Source organism: Anser brachyrhynchus, assembly GCF_964034855.1.
Source record: "Anser brachyrhynchus genome assembly, chromosome: Z".
In the NCBI taxonomy this organism is placed as follows: Eukaryota; Metazoa; Chordata; class Aves; order Anseriformes; family Anatidae; genus Anser; species Anser brachyrhynchus.
In genome coordinates, this window is record NC_137697.1 from 39,641,175 (window position 1) to 39,658,667 (window position 17,493).

General features: G+C 38.9%; 1 protein-coding gene across 7 annotated transcripts in view; it reads left to right on the forward strand.

The window, feature by feature from the left end:
* AOPEP (aminopeptidase O (putative)) overlaps nt 1-17,493 on the forward strand; it is a 198,495-nt gene that overhangs the window by 164,722 nt on the left and 16,280 nt on the right. For 6 of the 7 annotated variants that reach the window (XR_013943187.1, XR_013943188.1, XR_013943189.1 and 3 more), the window contains one exon: nt 10,939-11,055. Coding sequence is in view for 3 of the 7 variants with exons in the window: in XM_080573008.1 (XP_080429134.1) it covers nt 10,939-11,055 (117 nt within the window). In the remaining 4 variants the exon portion in view is untranslated. Of the gene's footprint in view, nt 1-3,436; nt 3,543-10,938; nt 11,056-17,493 lie in introns of all 7 variants that reach the window. The other variant, XR_013943190.1, reaches the window with a different exon arrangement.

The window sequence follows — 17,493 nt, forward strand, 5'->3', positions numbered from 1 at the left end:
ATTTCTCTCACTTGTGTTGCCAAAAAAGCAGCACACATTTCTATAATCACGAGAAAATACTTTTTGTTTATTTTTCAAGAGAGCTCTTAAGAAGTTTGTTCTGTTGAATTGAACAGAATTGTTCTCGCATGAAGCTGCAGTTATGAGACAAGAAACAAATCCATTAGATGGATCTAAAACTAATTATTAATGTTATACCTCTATGTGGAAGTACTGGTCAGTACACATGATAAAATAATTCTTACTTTTTTATGCGCCGTTCTTGGCATTGCAGAAAGTCGCATCTGAGAAACATGAGCTGAATTTAGCACTTTTACCTTTTCTCTTATCACATTTTATCTGGTAATTACTTCTGAAAACGTTAAAATTTCAACTATTAGGGTGTTTGTTTACTCTTTTTTTAAGAAATCCTGCTCCTACACACACTAATGGTGTGCAAATCACTTGTCAAGCCACTCAGTTTCTTGCACTCCTTCAAGCCAGCAATATGTAAATCAGATTGCAGTTTGGAAAAGTTCGTTTCCAGCAACTTTCAGCTTGGATTTATTTTTATAGTAAGTTTTAATGCTCCTACATAGGATTTAGAAACAGAAAATCTGGCAGCTGGATCCTTGCTAATAACTATAGAATCTTTTTAAATAGCACTGGGCATAATAAGGATGTCGTGCAACACTCATCCACTTGTCCTCAGATCTTTTAAAGGGCTTTTTTTTTTCAATTGTAATTGTCTTTCACAACAGTTTTAAATAAAATCTCATCCATATTTTTCAAATCAGGAATAAAAAGTAATGGGATATGCTTGTTCTGTTCCATACCACACTCATTGCCGTAGGATCTGAGTAGCTTCCACAAGTGCATTAAGCAATGAACTAACATCTGTCATGTGGTGTTTATTGTCTCATCCTCTCCCCCTGGAGAGAGCTGTGTGCAGTGGAGTGTTTTTGCTTCGGAAAACGTTTCTTGCAAAGGAGAAAGGGTTACTTTTTTTTTTTCTTTTTTAAGTGTATGCTGCTATGTAATTTGTACTAGAGCAGGCAGAACTGAAAAGCTTGCTATGCGGCTGGAGTGGGAAGTGCTGGTGGTTGTGAGCAGCAGGTAGTTCAGATCACCCCATTTAAAAGCTCAGTCTCTCCCCTTCAAGAAGTCTGTGGGGCTTGCATGAAGAGTTGCAGGATGGAGGCTGCTGCCTGTGATTCTTGGTTGGCAGTCAGAGGTGGCCTCCTCAGGATCACGGGCACAGGCTGCAGTAGCTGGGTGAGAGCAGTTCTGGGGGAAAACAATGCAGAAACAGGAGGCTGGTATGATGGGCACATGACAACCTGTGCTGCTGCAGAGATGTCCATGCCCAGCCATTGCTGAAGTGCCAAAGGCTTATTTTCGAGATACTGAAGTGACTGGGATGAGAAGCAGCAGCGGTTATGGAACTCAATCAGTTCCAGCCATGGTGAACAAGTTCTCACAGACAACTGGAGATTTTAAGTCATGGGCATTGTGAGAGCTTGGTTTAAAAAAAAAAAAAAAAAAAAAAAGAATCCAAGAGGACTGTGGTAGTGGATCAGTATCTCTCCATCTTTGGTCAAAGGAGACTGTATAATGTATTCAGACTCTGCATGTGTCTCCGATAAAACCCCAACATCAGCTGCATGGACTTGGGTTTAGATCTCACCTGTTTCAGTTACATTGATTTTAAGGTCTTCTGTGATTAAACCTTGTTTGGAGGTATGTATGTTTCTGAGAATTGAACCCACTTAATCAGGTTGGTTAGCAAATAAAAATAAATAAGTGAATAAAAACACTAAGAATCAAAGAGACATGATGTGTTGGACAGACTATTGTAAGGATGTATAGGCTTTGTTGGACGCAGAAGGCATCAGAGCCAGATTTCAGGTCAGAAGAAAATACTGCTAGCTGAGGTCTGGAAATGCAATTGATCTACAAATGTTAAAACGCAACTGACATAATTATGCATGAAACCACTCATCACCTGTTGTTCTGAAATAAGAAAAGGATGGAAAAGTGTTTGTTCTTGTGAATTCTAGGAGTAAAGGGTCAAGTGATGAAAGTGCAGTTTCCCATCTGTTCTTTCATACATTCCTCCAGGAAGACTTGTGACGTTATTAGTGCTTTATGATGAACCTCTTACGATGACAGCCCTACGTGGCAAAGCAGTCACATATGCTACAGCCATGAGATATGATTTTCTTCGTCATCAGCCCTATCAATGAAAGGTGGTTAGAGAAGGAAGAAAGTGCATTCAGTTTTCTCTCTTCTTCAGGTTCTTTCTCAAATGATGCTTATAGTTTGTGGCAGATACAGCACCTTTGTGCTTGGCTTGTCAGGAAGGAACATGTTCTGGTTAACAAGTCTTGGTCCCCACAAGACCTGGCCAGACAGAAAGAGGGTGTGGAAACTCAAGTGAACGCCTGCGATCCATGAAGAGCACAATCCTAGATGAGTTCTGGGCATTGACCGGATCGTGTGTACTAGGCATAGGTAGAACAAATTTCTCTTCCAGAAATTTCCATGTATGTGCCAATTTCTCAAGGGAAAAAATAAAAATAAAAATACTACTTTAAGCTAGCCCTGGCTCAGTTCTGTTGTAAGAATATTGTATTGAAGAATTAGCTTAACTGGCACAGGGTACTTCCTAGTGATAGACTTTGGCACTTCCAGTGCTGGGTGCTGAGGTTACTCAGACAGTAATTTGCATCTTGAACAAAGCTTAGAAAAATTACTTGATTTTTCTTTTAGCAATCTTTTTGTTTTTTTCTTTTTGTCTCTCTTTGTCCCTCTTTTTATGTAATACATACTGAGGGTTTGTATATAGAGTCAAAAAAAAAGGAACTCTGCAAGTGCTCTCAGTGATGGTTGCAGCAAGCATGCTGTGATAATGTTACTCCAGTTTTTCATTCTGCAGACTGTCTGGCTTTGGTTTTTGGTGTCTCTTGCAGTCTGTGTAGATGCCTTTTTTTTTTCCCCGGCATCTCAGAGGGAATTCACTGGCCTGTTTGTTCTCAGAGGATCTAAGTGATGGTCATTCAAGATGAGATGGTTTATACTGACTTTGAACTCAACATCAGCTGCATAGTTAGGAGTGGCTGAGACCTGGAGTGTTTTCAGTGGACTTATTCATAAGGAGGCAAGTTTTTCTAATTCCACATCGACATCTATACAATTCATATAAGAAATCTTTCCACCAATTGCTAACTAAGACTTGACGGTCCTCTATATGAATCTTTTTAATTGTAGTAGTCTGAGTGTCTGGAAAATAAAATCAGAGTTCTCTTTGGCTTTGTTTTTTGCAGTTAGATGAAGTCTTTGCTGAACCTGACCTGCCTCTGTTGGGTTTGATGGGAGGGTGGTCTTGGTGCCAGCTGTTTTCACGTGCTCTGAGAGGGGGTAACCACAGGGCTGATACTCTTAATTACCTCGTCAGGTGCTGGGCGCTGCCTCTTCTGAGGTCTAGGGGTAGCTGAAGATCATACTGCTGCCAGATTCAACACCCGTTTGTGTCAGAGCTACGCTGTCTGCTCACAGTTTGTGTAAGTTGTGGTCCCATGGAGTGTATGATTTCAGAGCTGGAATCTGACTTCCTGCGTCTACTTCTCTTTTGCCATGTCCAGTTCATCAGAAGCCAGGAGCAGCATGCGCGGAAAGCAAGGTAGCGAGTGGCAGAGATGATGATCTGCATAGAATAGACAATGTGTTGCCTATTATGCTTAAAAGGGAATTATTATGCTCAGGGGTAAAGTTATGGTGAAACATTGCTTCGAGAAAACTAGAGCTGAGGAAAAGCACTGTGCAACCTGACTGAACCTGCAGTGGAAGCCACCTGGTTTTCATTTTGCTGGCTCAGCACTATGTTAGATCATAAAGGTTTAATCATTTTTGACGTTTCAGTGCATTTATATTAGATTGCAGATGTTGAATTTCTTCATAAGTGGATCTTCTCTCCATTAAGTAAATTATGGGAAAATATTTTGTACTTTAGCTTAAGAAAAAAAAGTTTGTGGAGTGGTAGCAATGGCTGGCCTTTTAAAACCATTGCTGGTAACATGTAGCCAGGTTATCAGACACAGAACATAAAACAGTTTAAAATATTCATTTATGCTGATGATTCCTCTATTGAGAGTTAGCTTAAACTATTGATAAAAACGAAATCCTTTTATTCTTATCTCAGAATATTGTAACACATATACCCACAGTTTCCCTGCCTGCTTTGGCTTTAATGCTTCCCTACAAATATTTTTCATTTGTTTAGAAAATCAAATGTTGCATTTCATGCGTAAGTACCAAACAGGTGGGTGGGAATAGCACGGTAAAGTCTGTACAATAGGTTGTACGATGTCAAAATCTCATGTAAAGTGTCACAGGACAAAAAGAGTTATGAGTATAACAAACTGTAAGCATGTGAGAGGTCCCAAGAGCCTTTTCAAATTGGGTATCCATAACATTTAGGGAAGTACAGCACTGGTTATGCAAACATTACTTGATAAGTGAATGCTAATGTAGGACAGATTTTTGAGAAGGGTGTTTCAAAGAAGCAGCCACATTTGTAAAGTGTTTTTCTATCAACTCCTCTTTCAAAAATGCTGAATGAATTGCTTAGAATAAGCTTCCCAAGTTCTGTTGCTTTGTGGACACATTAGTGTTCTATATCAGTTCAAGTTATAATTAAAATCTAGCATGCACAAAAACTTATTGAATCCTCCAGAAGCCCACCCTAAATTGTAGCAGTGTCATGTGGGATAACATTTTTGTCGTTTTATTCAAAAGGGAGCATTTAAAAGTCAGTGAACATCAAGTCATTTGACTTGTGCGCGTGTGTAAGCTTCTGCTGATCTTTGGGATTTGTGTCCTTCATCCAGCAATGCTTTCATAACGTGTGACCAGAAAATCAAAGCTGTATGTTTGAGTAGGTACTGGCCTTACTTGTCACAGGGATGATCCTCCTCCAAAATCAAGAAATCCTTACTGTTGATGTTACAAAGAGGAAAATAACTGGGAAACTAAATGTAAGTGCGGGTTTTTAATTAAATTACTCTCGGTTTCGTTTTTATGTCCCAAGTAGCACGAAGCAAGAGATACCAGACCTCCTAAATGTCCCAGAATCAGTATTTTTGAAGCAAACTTCATAGGAGTTTCTATTGCGTGATTTAAACAAACAAAAACACTAAAATTCCTGTTTAGTCTTTTTTTTTTAATAGTTGTTGAAAAATGATTTGCCAAGCATGATAAGAGTACTCTGAGCAGAGGCTGAAAAGATTTGCGCACAGTGGGAACACGTTTCAGAGAGCTGTGGCTCTGAAGTAGAAGATAATGTGTTACAGGCAGATACTTGTTTTGTTTTTAAATTTAGTGAGGTCTAGTTATCTTTGTAAACGTTCGAAGGGGAGCTGATTTTTCAGCAAGAGGGAAGTCATAAACAGACTGACCTAAATAAAGTTAAGCAGAACAGTCTGCCTCACTATGCACTTCAAAATTTTTGTCAGCCTTCGGAATACATGGGTTTTATTTTGCGATCCAGTTCAAAGCATTTTTTTGTCAGCTGCAGATTACTTCTTTTTTTTCTCTGAGTATTAATCGAACTGTAGACGAGTTCTTTCGGACTTAGAATCTCTCAAGCACAGTGCATCGCACTTTGCTAGTTAACAGCTGTTAGTGTCGATGTTTTTACTGAATTCATATGTTACTTGATATGAGTACGTTTTAGCCCCTGTGGGGGGGGCAGGGGGAGCCTTGCTTTCATTTACGAGAAGTCGTCATGCACATGAAAACAGCATCTTAAGAATATCGTTTGAGGTAAATAATGACAGAGTCCGTCTAAAAATGTTGAGTAAATAATGTTTTCTTGAATTTTCAAGCTGACAATCTTCTGGATGTTTTAAGGAAAGGGGGGATTTATTTTACAAAGGTTTTTTGTTTAATTGCAGCCTGGAGAAAACAGCCCTCGAGGCAAGTTGTCTATGCGGAGAGTTTATAAAGCGAGATTCGTTCAGGGACTCGTTTGATCCGTTCAGAATATGGGCACAGAGATGGCCTGGCCCTATAAATCCTGTCTGCTGGACTAGTAGCAGTGCTTTCTTATCTGCAATTAATGAGGAAATTCTGTCTGAAGGGAGCCATTCACTATTGAATACTGGGGTGGGGTTTCGCCCTTTCTTTCTTAAGAGAGGGGTGGGAAGGAATTCAGTTTGACCTTGGAAAATCTCGTGAAAATGTAAATGAAAAGATATCTTATGTTTTAGGGGACTACCTTCTCCCAGAGAAATATTACAGAAATCTGTTGTGTCATAGAAACTTCAAACTTTTTCTGTATGATTTTCAAAGGTCAAATAGCATTAATTCTGTTTTGGGACTCGTTTGCATTGTATTTCAGCCAGCATTTTCCAGTATACAGTAGTGACATTTTTCTTTTTTTTCTTTTTTTTTTTTTTTTTTTAACTTTCCCCCCTGTTTTTGCTCAGTATAAACAGTTCCTTGCTGTGGTTACACAGACAAATATAGCAGAGAACCCTTTTCTGGGAGAAGAGTCTCCCCATGCATTTCTTAACCATTTTTGGGAAGAATTGATCTATCTGTGCATGTGAGAGAGGGAGGCAGTAGCTGTAAATTGAAGTGACATCATATATATTACTCCCATTGATCCGCTTTTAGACTAGAGTCAGGATAAAAGGAAATGGCATCAGGGAGGAAGTATGCTCATTTAGGCACAGATCCCAGTGTGATAATGGAGTAATAATAGAAATCACGCCACTGTCAATTGGTTGCTGCATTAGTCCCAGGCACATTTCCCCTCCGAGGAGGCTTTCAATGACTTCATTCAAGTGCAGGCTGGAGCAAATGGGATATTCAGCATACCAGCTGTACTACTTTAGTGATTTGTGTCCTGGCTAAAGGGTGCCGTGCGAGCGCTGGTGCTGCGGAAGCTCAAGTAGATGTATCTGTGTCACATTTCATGGCTGTGAAAGGTCAGTAGTCAAATGTTTCAGTGGCATTTTTCTAGTATAAAGGGTGAATCTGGCATTTATTGCATTTGTTAATGTAGGATTGATAAATACGCTCCTTCGTGTGGGTGGTCTTCTGGGATGCGAGGACGACGACCTCTGCGGCTGCAGTGCCAGGTCTTTGAAGAGATGAGATTTGTTTTCTTTGTGCTTTTTACACGTTAGGGATAGTATTCAGAAAACTCACAGTTTTGTTCCAAGGTTATCTGTAGAAACTTTCAAAACTATCTTGAGTTTTTGTTTTAAGAAAGCGTAATGGTTTAAGTGTCTTGTATGCTGGTATGAATAAAATACGAAGTATGCTTTTTCTTAGTTCCTGGATATTTAGTATACGTTGAATCTCAGCCCCAGAAAGCTGCTTCAATAATAGCCTCAGTTATATTTTCAATTTGATAACATTTACATTAATTCTTTCATCTTACCTTTTTCAAATACTAGTTTTAATACTCCATGTAATTTTCAGTTTGAGTTAGAGGTAAGAGCCTAATTATTCAAACTTTAAAACCACCACATCAGGTAATGCAAGGGAAGCAGGGGACAGACGGCAATTTAGTGGAAAGACAAAGTAAACTCCTTCAAAAGGCTGAGTAGTTGCAGGAAAGGTTTAAGGGCAAGGTAAAGTATGCAGTGTTGGGATACAGCTTTATAGTGAGGATGATGTTTAATTATATGGAACATGACAGAAAACTTCTGGTGTGCTTGATCACAACATGCTAATTTATTCCCTCTTTGTAGCGTCGGTACTCTCAGCTGGGGGAGGGGAAACCCTGGGAAAGTAATATGATTTCCATGCGGCAGGCGTAGTTTGGGACTAGAGCTATCTACTTTACAATATAAACAGATGGTATTGCAGCAATCATAGCCGTCATAAATACTATCCCGTAATATTTGCCACATTTCCTGGTAGAAGTGATTTACTTTAAGAATCACGTCACATTTGGGCATTTCGATTGAGTATATTCCCGTGCAGTTCAGAGAGAATTTTTATTTTTTTTTTAACAGGAAGACTGAAATGTGTTTGGGGTGTTATGGTTTATTTCAGAATGTTTTCATCAAGGAGAGAAATATTGACACAGTGTTTATCCTGCTGTATTTTGCTATGTCTGCGTTGTGTGATTTTTATGCACGTTAGCTATTCAAGGTGTGATCGCAGAATGAGTTGTCATAAATGAAAACAGGTTCACAATACCTAAAGCAAATTGACTTTTAGTTTTCTCTAGCATTTATGTTTTGGTAGCGCTTAACAGCAAGGGCCTCTTTGTATTAAAAATAAGACAAACAAATGGAAAATGGACAGCATGCACCCCAAACAACTTTCATAGTGCGAAAGATGAGAAGTAACAGGTGGATGGGACAACTAAGGACGGTGGCAAGGAAGATGAAAAATAATGGATTTTTTTAAAAAAAAAAAAGTAAAACTAAGTGTAATTTTATGAAAATATTTATAATCTTTGGAAATTTGGAGATACGGTTATTCATATTGCTGTATTTGGGAAAAAGAAGCCTTCTAAAACCCAAGAGGGATTTTGTTGTGGTCCGAACCCTGAAATTTCAATTGAGCTTTCTGCGTCTTTCCTTTGAATAGATTTTCTCTTAGGCAGTCTTCTTTTTTCTTAAAGAAAAGGGGAAAACTGAAACAAAATATGTTGTTCCTTTTATTTTTTTTTTGGAAGTAACTGGGAGAACAAAATGTAATAGCTGCGCCCACTAGTGCCACTTCAGTTCCAGGTCTGACAGTGTTTCTTCTTCAAGTGCTCCCACCCTCTCTGCCCATGTTTGCTGGCTCCTAACTTGGACTTTAATTAACTATGAGCTGGAAACTGGTGTATAAAGTCTCATCTTGGGCATCTGAGACATGGGAAAATAACTGAAACCATGGTCTCAGATTTTTTGCTCTGCAGTCTCACTTACAGATGAGTAAGAGTTTAACCTGTAATTCTGAGAAATTTTCACCCATAATGCAGCCCTAGACAAAGGTAAATTAAGGACATGTCTGTTGTTTTGCTGCTTTGCTTTTGTTGGCTTCATTTAGATTCTGTTATCTGAAACAATAGCTTTCTGTGGGTGAATCTGTATAGCAATTATACTGAGGATATATTATAATACAATAACCCATTTGTTCTGTACCTCCCCTAGCACATATATATATATTTAGAAACCGTAGAATTGCTGCTTGAATACATATATATGTGTATATATATATACACATACATGTGTATATATTTATAAACATGTATATGTATATATATACGTATTCAAGCAGCTGTTCTACAGTTTCCAGAAACTAAGCATTGCTCTGCTTTATAGTTAGTAGAGAAAGCTTTCTAAATAGGAGATTACCTTTCTGTATGTGGTGCTCTGCAACATTTCAGATTTTATTAGTGTTCAAAATGAATTCAGTTTCTAAGCAGAGCCACTTCCCAGAAGCCTTCACGGTTTTATTTTTTGAAGTGTCTCCCCACCCTCTAGGCAGCTGCTCTTGGACTGTGCAATAAACATTCAACTTAGCGTTTTAGTGGTTGTCCTAAAATTGAAATAATTCAATATTTGTGAATGTCTGACTGTTTTTAAGAAGTCCATTTTGTTGGCAGGCTTGGGTATCACTTAGAAAATGTTCCAGTAAGAGCCAATAAGATGTAGGGTTTTTTTCAGTTCCTAAGAATACAACTTTAACAGTAAAATACATGGAAGGGAATGCAAGGAAAACAAATCCTTGAAATCCTAGAGATCTTTTTTCCTCCTTATTCTGATTTAGATATTAATATTAAATTATGTCAGATGAAAGGGAAGAAAATGTTATATTGCTTAATTGTTAACTGTTGTATTTTACACACAGCAGAGGGGAACATGGGCAGTGAGGTGGGAGTGGAGCATCTGCACATGGGATAAAAATTGGAAGCAGAATTAAAATAACAGGGTATCTTTTTCATTAATCTGGAGGATTTTAGAAGTAAGCAGTGTTGGTTTCTTTTTCTTTGCAGAAGCTTAAATTCTTTCTCCCTTCCCAATTCTGATTTTGGTGCCCTATGACAATGAATAGTGTGCAAAGCTTTGGGGCATGTAACAAACTTCTGACTAAACACTGGATTTCCAATAGATGTTTCCTGGTAGCTAGTATAATTTCTGTCTGAGCTCTGTTTGAATTATTTATTTGTTCATCCAATAAGCCTTTTAAACAGAGCACTTAGGCACTTGCTACATCAGAGTTCATGTGCTTTTTCTTTTTCAGGCTGTATTAGATTCAACTTGAAAATGAGTCTGACAACTAACTGCTAAAAATATATATGTGTGTATATATGTATTTATATATTTGTATGCATTTATATACTGAGAGAGAGAGAAATGCCATCTTTTTCCATGGAGTGATGGATGACTCCTGACTCTTTGCACTAGAATACAAGTCAAAATATGTTATAACATTGTTTTATGGGTCATTTATTTGTATCGTGTTTGTTCACTGTAACCATATTGAGAAATTCCACATGCTGACAGCTAATATTGCCCCTCTTAACAATTACACATGCATATACTTGGTTGATCCCTGAAATGATGCACTATAAAATATTCTCTTATTTTATTCCTTCCAAGCCCAAAGAAAATGTAATTACTTAGCATACATATTCCATAAAAATCTTTGTTTAATAAGCTATGATTATGTTTCAATAAGATAAACATGGTTTAGATATGATCTAACTATATAGTAATGAAAGCCATAGAAAATGTGTCTTAACTGGGCCCCAGAACAAAGTCTTTCAGAAAATGGACATGTAAAACCTGAGGTTTCTCAGAAATCAGCTGTAACTTCTTGCCATATTTCACACACATGCTGGAAGTACATAGGTTGTAGCAATCTTGTCCTGTTTGGTTTGTTTCCATTTAATTGCTTAGTAAGTAGAGTTCTATTCACACATGGCATTTATTTTTCTTGTAGCTTCTCCCTGACCAGCTGGTCTTGCTTCTGGAGTATCTCTTGGAGGAGAAGACGTTATGTCCCAGAACACTACAGTGCTTAGAAGAAACGTACCAGCTCCGAGACCAAGATGCTGAGGTAAGTCACTAAAAAAATCTTGCCTAAAATAAGCCATTGCATTGTTGACTGGGAATAATAGTGGTCCACTTGAATCCAGGCTCGATCAAGTTGTTTTTTCCTTGTCTAAATCTAAAATTGCACACACTTAATTCCAGTACTGTTGCAGCTCAAGATGTTGGCTGTAGGTTCGTGCCTGGTGTACCTCGCCATTAAGCACACAGAGTGAGAATCCACACGAAAGCCTTTTTAAGGCCACAAAGATGCCTTAATTGTCCAGTATTTGTGTGTATGTGTCATGTAGGTGCAGGTGTGCTTGGATGCCATAGCAGGAGGAGAAAATACAGCGTAGATGTCATATACTGTCATATGCGTACCCAAGGCAGCACATTCAGTAAAGTGTTAAAGTTCTCCCTGTGAGTGACTGTGCATTACAGCTCAAGTTTGTTTTAGTTTTGTGTGTTGTCTCCAAATGCAATCATATCTGCTCCAGTCTAAAGTTAAACTTCATTGTGGTTCGCCCAACTTGTTTCTCTCTGAGAGCTCCCAGTTCTCAGTCATGATTTGGAAAAGTTTGCTTTCCAGAGAGACTACAGCATGTTCTTATTTAGGTCATGAGGTTTAAGGGGGAATCAGTTCTTTACAGATGCACGTAGCATGTTAACAGTCACTGGGATTTTATATAATACTGTACATGTACCTTACCCATCACAGCCACACATGAGGCTAGCATCCCTGCTCCAAAAAACTTAACATCTTAGGGGGGCAAACCAATATATCCTTATACATACATACAAAGCTGGTTGTTTTGTAGAGTCACATAGGTGTCTCTGGCTGGGAGAACTGTGACAATTAAGGCAGAAAAACTAGTGGCTAAAAGCATCCTTGCAATGAATGTGTTTGCTTCAATACTCAAGAGGTTAGATAAAAACATAAAATTAATCCTGAAAATAAAGGATGTGTAGGTTTTCTACATATAAAAAAAAAGAAAGTTAGCTATTAAGGAGCATATAATCAAACTAATGTACAATGAGGAAGCACGGTAAACTTAACATGACATTCAAATCCTGTTTAATTAAAAGCTACTGTGAAGGCTGTGGAGAGTCAGTGTGCATGACCTACCCTGTTAAAATTGGAATTTTATGGCAATAATTAAAATTGAAGGAAAGGGCAAAGTCTCTCTTGTTACTCTTACACTAAAATTGCTGAGTGGACACTTACAAACACCTAGAATTCCAAATATTAGTACAAAGATTGAACAGAAGTCTAGCTTTTTCTCAGGGGAAAAAAAAAAAGCAACACGAACTGTTTACTGCACCTTTTTACTTTTTCTATTGATAGGAGTTTCCAAATGCTAGACTTGTTTTTAATTAGTACTTGAACCAACATTTCTATTTATAGGTATTAGAATATATTTTAATCACATCTGAATACCAGGGAAATGTCAGGGGTTCTATAATGGGAAGAGAAATAAATAGAGAAGTAGATCAAAGTAATAGCTGTGGTGTTGCTGCTTCATGCCAGTGAATTGTGAGCACAAGGCCACAAGTTTGGGTTTCTCAGGTTTTTCCTTTCCTTCCACTTTCATGCTTGGTTTCTTATTTGCAATGTCATATAAAAGTACACAAGTGCTCTCTCAGAAGTGTTTCTTTAAAAAAATATATAAATTATGGCCTCAGTGAAAGGAGCATAATCTCCATTTCATTTTACAAGGTGAAGCCAAGGGCTTAGCAGATCTTCAGAAGTACAACTAAGATAACATTACGATTAGCATTTTTCCAGTCATGGGGTCACAGACACCTACGGTCCTTTAAAGGGAATGTTAGCTTACACACTGTTGCATACCTGAGGGAAGGACTATTCATGCCTCTGACTCCAGTCTGTGCACAGGGGATTTTCCTTGTATAATGACCCAGGGACAAAGAACTGTAGTCCAAGCTTCTGGCTGAGCTGCTCTTGCCTAAACCTGGTTAATGCAGACATTAATTAGTTATAGGGATCCTGTTGTGTTACTGTAGTTCAAATGTTTTTAGTACCTAGACATCAGAAATGGATCATTAAAAACACAGGCATAAAAAATTGCTGGCAGGCCAGTAGAAAAAACAAAGCCCCTCCATGTCAGAGATTTTATTCAGGAATTCTTGTAAGTAAGGTTGTCAGTTGTGTTCCGTCCCACAACAGAAAGTTACAAAATAAGAACTAGTTTTCTTGTATTTGACAAGTAATGTTTACGTTCACATTATTCTTCTGGTAGCAACGATATGGACAGTAGTATGTGAGAGCAGTTGTACACAAAGTATGTTAATTTGTATTTTAAACAGTTTTGACATAAATATTGCATGTAAAATATTATCTGCACCATTGAGAGTTGGAAGGTTTTTCCTGTATGTATTGGAGATAGCTAAAAGATTTTCTTACAGCATCAGAGGAGATATAAAGAATAGTATTTATATGTAGAGCTGGTTACTCTTGCAATAACAAGAATGTTCCAGGCTAGTTAGTACTAACAAGAAAAAAAATCAAGGGTTCGAATAATCTCACTTTGTCAGATAAGTGTGTTGGGAGGAATAGAGAGGACTACTCTCTCTAAAAAAAAAAATGTTGCCTGGTAGAGATATCCCTTGTGGGTGTGAAATTAGTAAAGAACCATCCCCTTCCCTCTGCTGATTGTCAAAGGAGGGGAATGTTCTGTGCGAACACTCTGCTCTTGTAACACACGGCTACTGGAGCACCACACCGAAGCTAGAACTGGGAAAGTACTGAGAAAGAGCTGCACTGAGCCTGGTTGATGAGAAATGTGGTACACGTGCATTAGGCTTGTTTTGACTTTGAGTTATTTTACAGCTCGCTCATCTAGAGCCCTGGGTAGCTCACTGATGAGATGCCCTTTCCTTGAATTTCATAAATGCTGCAAGAGAGCTCATTTCTGGGGGTGTCTTTTTGTCCTGCACAATTACTGTGTAGAACGTCTTGGTTCTCGTTTCTTAAAGCTTTTTATATCTGTATTTCTGAAACGTCTTTATTTCAACTTCACAGTTCAACGTTCTCATCCTAAAACTGCATGCACCTGGCCATGTCTACACTTGCACACAGTGGCATGCAGGTTTGGGCTCATTCAGTGAAGACTGCCAGCAGCAGTATTTGGTGTTCCTGACTGCTTGTTACCACTTGCATGTCCAGTCTTACCAATGTAAAGGCTACACCTCACCTCAGGAAGGAGAGGATGGTTTGCAGCAGGTTATCTGCCCTGTTCTGAACTCTTTGTACCAGCCAGGAAAGGAGAGAGGCGTGAGTCAGCCTTTGCCTGGAATTTAACTGTTGAGCTCTCTTCAAGGAAAGCCCAAGATATATCCTTACTGGGATTTCCTCAGCAGCTCGACATAGTTACTGCCCTCTCTCATGTGAGGTCTCTCACCACACATTTATAGCTTCAGAGAAGAGTAGGAGGTAGAGAGCAGTAGAGTTTTCAAAGTTCAAAGGCATTTTTCCTTCACCTGTCAGTGTCCTGAGCCCATCAAGGCTCAGACCTTGTCAGACAAGTGGGTGGCAATTGCATAGAAGAAAGGTTGAGTCAGTTTTCTTTCTCTGTTCCCTTTTCTCTTGCTATGCTCCTTCATGCTACGTAGGTAGCCTGTATCTTGATGATGCTCTCCCACAGCTCCATGTCCAAGAGAAGCATTACAGAAGTTGGCTGCAGGGAGTCAAAAATGACAAAGTCCAGCTGACTGAGGAGAACTGGGATGTGTTACAAAGCAACTACAGCTGCTGTCAGACAGCGTAGTAGGATAAGGGAATTGAAGGCGGGTCTGAGTTCTTTTTGTTGTTGTTGTTATTTTTTGTTTTCCTTTTATTTTTTTCTTCCTGAGGTGGCCATTTTGTTCACATAGTTAACTTAATATCTAGCTTCTGACAGAACGTAGATTGGGTTTACTTGGAAAGTTTCTGTTGCTAGTATTTAAGTCCTCTTAAGTTTGGTGACACCTCTTTTGATACAGTAGTGGAAACTTTCCATGTTTGAGCATAGGCTGTTGAGGACTTCCGTCTGAAAAACAGGAGTCAGTTAGTTACAAATGCCTAAAGGCACCACTGACAGCTATGGATAACAACCGATGAATCTGTTAACTAGCAACCACAGGACCACAGAAGGGTTGAGGTTGGAAGGGACCTCCGGAGGCCATCTGGTCCAACTCCCTGCTCAAGAAGGGACACCTAGAGCAGACTGCTCAGGAGCATGTCCAGAAAAGCACTACAGTTATTTCCATTATTTGTGATCTAACATCTTCATTTGAACAGGGAGAGGCCTATAACATGTACACCAGATTACAGGATGTGTAAGTGACCTACAGAACAGTAACAAAGATGATAAGAAAAAGGTTGCTGATTCCACAGGAGAAGGGCAGGGGATGTATGTGACTCTTTCAGTCCTATTTAAGACTTGGCAATATTTCTGCAAGTGTTTTGTACTTGCTGGTGAATTATGTAGGACCGAGTGACAGAAAATACAGAATGTAGATGAAGCAGGATGATTTATCACGTATTTCCCAAGAACTTTCACCATAGAGTTAGTTTTCTTTCTTTCCTACTGCAGGCATCACTTTCTTATAAAATTTCTTGCCTGTGCAGCATATGGAAAGTTGCTTTGTTAGTTTTTCTTGTCTCAGCAAATTGGCTGAAATGCTCTTCACTTACATAATGCTTTCCCTGTATTCAGGGTCATAATGTGGTGTATTTGGGGGAGAGGAGAAGGGGAGAGGCTATAACTGTTTTTGCAGAAAATGTGAGTAAAATGAGTTAAGATCATAATATCTCAAGTCATGTGGGTGGCATAAAGCCATTCTCACACAACTACTTCATTGTGCCTGAGGTCTGCCTATGAGACCAAAGCTATAAAGTGGTGGCATCTTATTTCACTGACAGAAATCCATTCATGCTAATACAAACCATATAAGGTGCTTGGCGTCCTTAAAGTAGCAAGAGTTGGGTTTAGGACAAAATAACTTATTTTCATTGATCTTTCCTAGCCCGTGAAAGACTGGCAGACACATAAGTACAAGTGAATTACAATGCAATATCTGTCTAGCTGCTTCCCATCTGGTGGTCACTGGATTAAGCTGAGCACATTCCTGCACTGTACAACTCAGTGGTCCTGCAGGTTGTCACTGAGCATTGTTAGAAGGCACCCTCACGGAAGAAAGCTCTGTGGAGTAACATGTAAAATTGGATGGGAAAAGGGAGCTGGTCAGCAAAGGTCAGTCCATGTGAGCCTGCAGAAAAGGCTCTTGGTGAGCTTTCCTTTCAGCGCAGCCACTGGCTGGTCCTTCCACGCCAAATGCACTTGGGGCAGGGGTTAAGGAGCAATCTCCAGCTTTTGTGTAAAATTTGCATGCAGTATGTTGCAAATACCTCCATAGGCTTGGCAGTCCTTTTTAACTAGGCCATAATGCAATACGCAGGCGTGTTTCAGACAGCGTTGTTACACCTGAACATTGAGATGCCTGTGTGTACGTGATCCTTCCCCTTAACTGTGTCTGTGTTAGTGTGAACCACGAATTCACTACATGAAAAAGACAACAGCTTAAATGGGTGACCATTTTAAAGAACAAGAAAAAGACGAGTGAATACAATAATTACTTGTTTCTGCAAAAGTAGAAGTAGTTTCTGCACATAGTTTATGAAGATGGTTTCTCACATGTAAACATACAGCTCATTATTCAGTGTCAGCTCAAGTCAGGAGGAGATACCTTATTGTGTACATGAGAGCATGTTTTATAGGATCTACAAAGCTGCTGTGAAAATTTATCACTGATGCAAAATAAATTTCATCTGCCTTTTTCTTTCTTCAGAGTGCTATTAAGAGCTTACCTAGATAGATAAGATTACATTGAAGAATGTTTTATTTTCACTTACTAGTTCAGTATTTAGGAATTAGGAACTTAGAAAAAGACCCATAGAACAGTCAGCCTGTCTGCCAGATTTGTTTCCGAAATAAATCAGACTTGAGGCTTTCACACCAAGCCATTTCTGAGGAGGTAAGTTCATTAAATAGAAGAGAAAGAAGAAATACAAGTTTTTATGAAGTGAGATCTCTGTACTAGCCAAGTCTGCTGCTATTCACACTCATCATCACATAAACATTAAATTTTACACTGCTCTTCTCCTCATACTTTTCCTGGCAAATACCTAGCAAAGAATTTCTTACGGTCATTGGAAATCTTTCCTATTTTTACTAGTAAACAGAATAAGGTCAGAGTACAGTAGGCTATCCCCATCTCGTACAAAGTAAATGCATTGACTGGAGCAGCAGCCACTCATCAGAAAGTCCTCTGTGGTCCTGATTGTTTTCAGTCTTCATCCTGTTACAGTTCTTACTTATGTTGCATCTAAGTGCAGTTTGCAGGCTCTTCAGCCAGGTGGTATTGGTATTTCTCTCTCTCTTCTCTCTCTCTTCTCTCTTTCTCT